This window comes from Orbicella faveolata, unplaced genomic scaffold, assembly GCF_042242905.1.
Source record: "Orbicella faveolata isolate gen_17 unplaced genomic scaffold, um_ofav_v1 contig_34, whole genome shotgun sequence".
NCBI lineage: Eukaryota > Metazoa > Cnidaria > Anthozoa > Scleractinia > Merulinidae > Orbicella > Orbicella faveolata.
This window is the reverse complement of record NW_028301563.1, coordinates 18,605,818-18,612,500: the sequence shown is the minus strand read 5'-3', so window position 1 is coordinate 18,612,500 and position 6,683 is coordinate 18,605,818. Positions and strand designations below refer to the sequence as shown.

Sequence of the window (6,683 nt, the reverse complement as noted above, 5' to 3'; positions counted from 1 at the left end):
GCCAAATTAATTTTTTTACATGATAATTGATTCTATGCACTGTACATATGTACAATCTCGAAGCGTTTTCAATTTAAATTGGACCCTCCTAAATATGGAGAGCATAGGGCCAGAGCTGAGTGTACATATCATGGAGGTGTTCATAATTATTGTAGAGGTACAGATTATAGTAATTCTGTTTTTTTCTGGGACCAAATAAGCTGTCCTTATTGTTGAGGTGTCCTTAGTGAGAGGTTAAAGTGTATTTTACAGTTATGCAAACATTTTTTGCATAACTGTAACTGTTTTTGACCCACAAGTTCATGTAGTTACAACCATATTTTGACCCCCTTTTGAATTGGACCCTCACACAAACCCTGCAATCAAAAGCTCTCGTAAGGATCTTCTCCCTTAGCAACCATGACTACCTTTGGGAAGTACCAGCTAATCTAATTGTTTATAAATTACTTTAAAGTTCTTTCAAGCAGCCATTAAAGGAGTGTGCAATATTTTTACCATCCAAATAAGAGATTTGCAGTTTTCAATCTGAAACTTGTACATGTAGCTACCTTGCAATGTACCTGTTAATCCAAGAATCTCTTCCATGTATCAAAGGCAATTATTTTTAGAATATATACAACTGCTGAGAATACTACAAATGAACATTTACATGCCCCAGGTTAATTGAATGCTAAAAGCTCACACGAGAGAGGGACCATTTACATGTACACGTCCCAGGCATTATGCTAAAAGTTCACATAAAAGACGAGGTTACATTGTTTCAATCCCTGGTTGTTTATAAGTGCTCTTTTCTGAATTCTCGAGATGGCTGCAGGGAGAGCTTTGACTGTATTATGGATCGCTGACACTGCAGATTGAATTTTTCTTATTACTATAATTAGATAATATATCTTTAGACAAGTGTTTTAAATCAGCTATTATTACTAATGTAGTATAAACAATAGAAGTATTAGTGTCATAATTTTGATATGTGCAGCATAAATCTCAATTGTTAGTTACATAACTTTGAACTTCGGAATTTTTTTATTATTGTAAGGCACAAAGGTTATTATATTTTGTGTATACCTGCCACAATCCTTAGTTTGCTGTTTACAAAGCTCTCCTTGTAACCAGTTTAATAAGATAATGTTCTGGTTCTCAATACCTTCCTGTTGATTTTAATGAGATTATGTGTACCTTTGTTTGACCTGTTGTGTAGTTTATTTGTGTACATTATACTAAGATTTTATGCAATGGTCAGTTCACTATTTACATAGATTTTATTGAGATTATGTCTTATGGCTTTTGCACCATTTCCTTTTGTACAGGCTGATTTTACAGAGAAAATGTGGACATTTTGGAGAGATTTATACTAATAAAATGCTTACATTTTACAGACATTATTTGTACTTTTGTGTGACATTACGTGTAGTTCATATGTGTAGATTTTACTAACATTTTATGATATTATTTTCGCTTAAATTTTACAGACGTAATATGGAGATTTTATGCTTTCGATTTTACAGAGATTTTTTCTCCTGCCCTTTTTACAGAGAAAATGTGGAGATTTTACAGAGATTTCTTTATATGCTATAAAATCTCTGTAAATTTTACGAAAAATTTTACAAGAAAAATAGCTACATTTCACTAACATTTTATGCGATCTGAAAGCGAAACACGTACTGAAATTTACAGACTTTTTATAGAGATTACAAAATCTCTGTAAGTGTGCAAATTTACGGGCATTGAAAATTACAAAGGAAATGTAAACATTTTACAGAGATTTAACAAACTTTCCAGAAGTCTGTAAATGGTTCAAATTTTCCAGTGATATCTTGTTTTTTCAAAATGAAAATAATGAACACGATTGATTTCATTTGTTTGGCAAACTCAAGAGACACAATTTTCCGGCCTTTAAATCCTGGAATCCTTGCGTACATTTTTATATTGCTTCCGAGTTTTAAGCTTTGACCTCTCTCACTATAGAATTCATGACTACCCTCACGTTAAAAGAGAAATTCTTAGAATATTTCCCCCGACCATGTCAATTAGACAACTATCATCCGTCGCCGGTCATTGCATCAACCCGTCTGTGTTAACCTTGGTTTTCCAGTCTTAAAAAACCTCCAAAACATTTAGCATGCAGCAAAGAATACGATGACGACAGGCCGCTTGTTGAGCTCGAAGAGTATTTACACTATACATAAAAGAATATTAACTGCTCTTTATTGGTTATTGCATATCCTTAACATTAAGGACTAAGCATCCTTGGTGTGAATCCAATCGACTAAGCTATTTTTGTTCACACGGTTATCTCAAAATGACAAAATGGACATTTTTGGAGTTGTTCGGCGATATTCATCACCCAGGAGAAAAATTTATCTATTTTCCTCTTTGACGTTCCAGTCTGTTTACTGTTACGTTTTATTTTCACGCGTAATTAAGGACATACAGGACAGGATAAGTAAATCCTAGTGACAAGTATGAAATGTTCTTAAAACGTTCATGAGCGAACACTGATTACGAAGGATATTTGTGCATATCACTCTTGATCCACGAAAGGTCCCACTTTCTGTAGCTCTCGTGGCTGATAAAAACGGCAGGTCTTAGAGCAGATTGCCGCGTCAACTAAATGCATTCAATGATCCTCAGTGCATAGATAACTGTTCACTTCATCAAAATCAATAGTTGTTAGTCGTAAACTACCGCATCAATCGTAGACTTCCTTAGAGTGAATTCAGACTAAATGGACCTCGTACTTCCAGAGGTTAATGTTGCAATGTTCTGAACGTTGAGCAGATCCTACAAACTCAGTTAGACAACGGCATAGTGTTCACAGCGTCCTGCGGTGAAGCAAGGGATGAATAGATAAAAGTGCTGACCAATGGAAATTTGCTTTTTGAGTTTAAGTAGTTTTCCACTTAATCCTTCATTATTACGGCCGGGTGATTGACAGCAGAGAGAAATTGGTAATAAGTCACTTCGGAAGGTAAAGCTCATGGCCGCTGTAACTAAGAACTAACTTGAGCAAGAAGTTTCCACTAATATTATTAGTTGCTGTTGTTGCTGTTGTTGCTGTTGTTGCTGTTGTTGCTGTTGTTGCTGTTGTTGTTGTTCTTGTTGTTGTTTATTTTTCTAAGATAGAGGTCGACTCTCGACTGTACTGTGCTGTGTTGTTCCATTTCCAAGAATATCTAGAATGTACGGCTTTTCTTTTTCCTTCCAGCCAAATTATAGCTGAAGAACTTCATCTTCACTCATCTGATATGCCGATCCATCAACAGCTGTATATTTTCGCAGTGATTTGGACGATCATAGCATCCGCAATGACACTAGAATACCATCAGTGCAATCACTGCTAGATATTCCTCCACGCGTTTCACTCCTGAGAAAACGTACGCCGAAAATAACCAAAGCGACGGAAGCCAAGAGAAGAAGACAGAAACAGTATTCAAAGAGGATTTCCTGGAATGAATAACACCTAATCACCCGAGAATATCTCGATCCAACTAGTCTCGGTAGCGGTTCGTTGGCTAGTAGTACTAGTGAATTGTTCATTCTATTCCGACTACAGCAACGCTTTAATGTTCGGTGTTGAACACAATCGATCTCCTGCTGCCTTATACTTAAAACACTGTTAGATTTATAAAGTCAAGGTTACGGTGACATGCCATTCTTCAGATACACTCTGAGTTACATGTGATTACAGTAATGACTGTCAGTTTACAAAATAATCTAACGGTTTGGCTTGCTGGCTTCTCAGTAATACTTAGCCGTTGTTACTTCGCAGCATTTTTTGGATGTATTGTGACTGGCCGCTGCTGCTTGTACGTCTTGTCAGGGAAAATCGTCTTCAAACCGTGTTTTCAGTGAGACACTCTTTCGAAAAACATATTATGTAACAAAAAAATCAACTGGCTTTAGAAGCCGGGAAATAAAGGAATGATACAAATTAGTCTTCGAGAATAAATCTCTTGATTAAAATTTAGGTGTGGCTAATCGCTTCATTGATCTTTGAGAGATCGCGACAGCTTTCTCTAGAAACCTTAAAAAAACCAGTAGAAATTTCCATTGCCGTGTACTAGACGGGTCATATCCATGCACAGGTTTCATGAAATAAATAAAACGTCTTTACGCGATAAAACACTTAATTTGAGGATACGTTACTGCACACTTTGTTGGGACTTGTGGAATATATAAGCCAGCATCATATATATATATAAAGTGTAAAATTTGATTTTCGTAGAACAGTGCTCAATACATCAGAGTAGAGCGAGCCCACTCATCCCCTGATGAGTGGGCAACCACGAAACAGGCTTGTAGGGATGAACTTGTAGTTTATTTGTGTTTTTCCTCCCACATTATATATATATATATATATATATATATATATATATATATATATATATATAAACGTTTGATAAAGCAAGGACGGACAACTTCTGACGGTAAAAAAAGTTAAAAAGTTAAAAATTTAATAGAAAAACGTTTCGGTCTTAGACCTTCATTCAGGTAACTGATGAAGGTCTAAGACCGAAACGTTTTTCTATTAAATTTTTAACTTTTTACCTTTTTTTACCGTCAGAAGTTGTCCGTCCTTGCTTTATCAAACGTTTTTAAATTCATTTTTGCGGTGAGGCTTGGACTGTGAATTTTCATTGATCCTCCTGACGCAGTGGCATTCTTTGTTGGCTTGAGGCATTTTATAACCGTTATATATATATATATATATATATATATATATATATATATATATATATATATATATATATATAGGCAGAATAATATGGTTTTCCAAACGGTGACTTCCAGTAGAAGGATCAAAAGATACCGTGCTTCAATGTGAATTTTAGTTAAGTGTAAGATGAGGCGTCATGAAGCAAACTTCTAACTGTTCCGGCTTTTAATGTGACGTTTCGGCCTTCGGCCTTCTTCAGATTGGAACAATATTTACAAGTTAAAAAATAAAACGTTAAAAATCCTAGTAAGTTTACAGATTTGCATGTATATATATAAGATCAGAAAAATGTAAATATAATTACATAATGCTGTACACCCTGAAATAATAGATTACATAACAAACTAATGTCAACTTACAAGAACGCGCCGGGTGATAAGATTACAACAATGTATCTGCGAGCGCCTTAATTACTAAGTGTATAATAGTCAGTCTAATTCTGTATTGTAACAAGCTAATGGCAACTTACAAGAACGCGCAAGTGATGAGATTACAACAATGTATCTGCGAGCGCCTTAATTACTAAGTGTATAAGTGTATAATAGTCCGTCTAATTATGTATTGTAACGGACGCGATTTTTGGATCTAAATTCCCGTCTTTTATTAAGACCATGAGGGCTGAGTGTAAATAGCTGGGAGGTCCAATAGGCCTCTCTGGTCAATAACAACTTATCGATATACGCAGCAACCCCCTGGCTAGTAATTTGTTCGATGACGATAAAATTAATTTCGGAAATTTCGTGCCTAGTACAATTAAAATGGACTGCAAGCTCACACGTCTTTTTGTTGGTGAGCATGGATGATTTGTGATTGCGAAAACGTACTTTAAATTCTGTTGTGGTGGAACCTACATACTGCAATTTGCATTTATTGCACGAGGCCAAGTAAACAACGTTTTTGGAAGAGCAAGACAATTTTTGCTTTATCTTGTAGACTCGGCCTGTGGAAAAGCTTTTAAATTTGGAATCTTGAATTAAAAAATTTTTGCAAAGATCACAACGAGTACAACGTTTGAAGCACCCTCCCATTTCGTTCTCTGCCTGGTTTGCCCCGTTGTCGCCACGAAATTTAGATGGTGCTAAAATATCTTTGAGATTTTTGGTACGGCGATATGCTGGAAAAATCGATTTAGATGGAAAAATTTCAAGTAATTCGGGCGACGATCTCAAAAGATGAGCATGTTTCTTGATAACTCTCTGAATATCAGGCAGGATAGGATTGTAGTCAAGAACTAACGGGAAAACTCTCTTGACAGGCTTGGCTTTTTTCTTAAGCAATTCTGATCTCTCAATACTAAGCGCTTTGTCGAATTGTTTGTCTACTAAAGCTGCATTATAGCCCTGGGACTTAAGATACCCTTTGTATTCAGCACACCTCATGTTAAGAAAATCGTCAGAGGAACAATTACGTCTAATTCGTAGAGCAACCCCATAGGGAATAGCCCTTTTACAATGTGCCGGATGAGAACTTGAAAAAGGTAAATAAAGGTGACTATCTGTAGGTTTAGCATAAATATCTGTCTTAATAAAACCTTCCTGGAGGTGCAAAGTGAGATCCAAGACATTGAGGGTATGCTCCGAATAAACCAGCTCAAACTTGATGGTGGGATAGAGAGAATTGATGTATTCAGTAAACTCTAACAATTTAGGTAAACCATGTGGCCAAATATCGAAGACATCATCTCTATAACGCCACCATAACATGGGTTTCACGGCACCTTCAGATTTAGCTTTCTCATCAATCAAACCCATTGCGGTGGGTCGCGTTATAGAGATGATGTCTTCGATATTTGGCCACATGGTTTACCTAAATTGTTAGAGTTTACTGAATACATCAATTCTCTCTATCCCACCATCAAGTTTGAGCTGGTTTATTCGGAGCATACCCTCAATGTCTTGGATCTCACTTTGCACCTCCAGGAAGGTTTTATTAAGACAGATATTTATGCTAAACCTACAGATAGTCA

General features: G+C 36.1%; 1 protein-coding gene across 1 annotated transcript in view; it reads right to left on the bottom strand.

The window, feature by feature from the left end:
- Window positions 1–6,468, bottom strand: part of LOC149105126 (uncharacterized) — an 8,248-nt gene extending 1,780 nt beyond the window's left edge. Inside the window, exon 1 of the mRNA XM_089272327.1 lies at window positions 5,724–6,468. Coding sequence (XP_089128453.1) covers window positions 5,724–6,468 — 745 coding nt within the window. The remainder of the gene's footprint in view (window positions 1–5,723) is intronic.
- Between the last annotated feature and the right edge of the window lie 215 nt (window positions 6,469–6,683).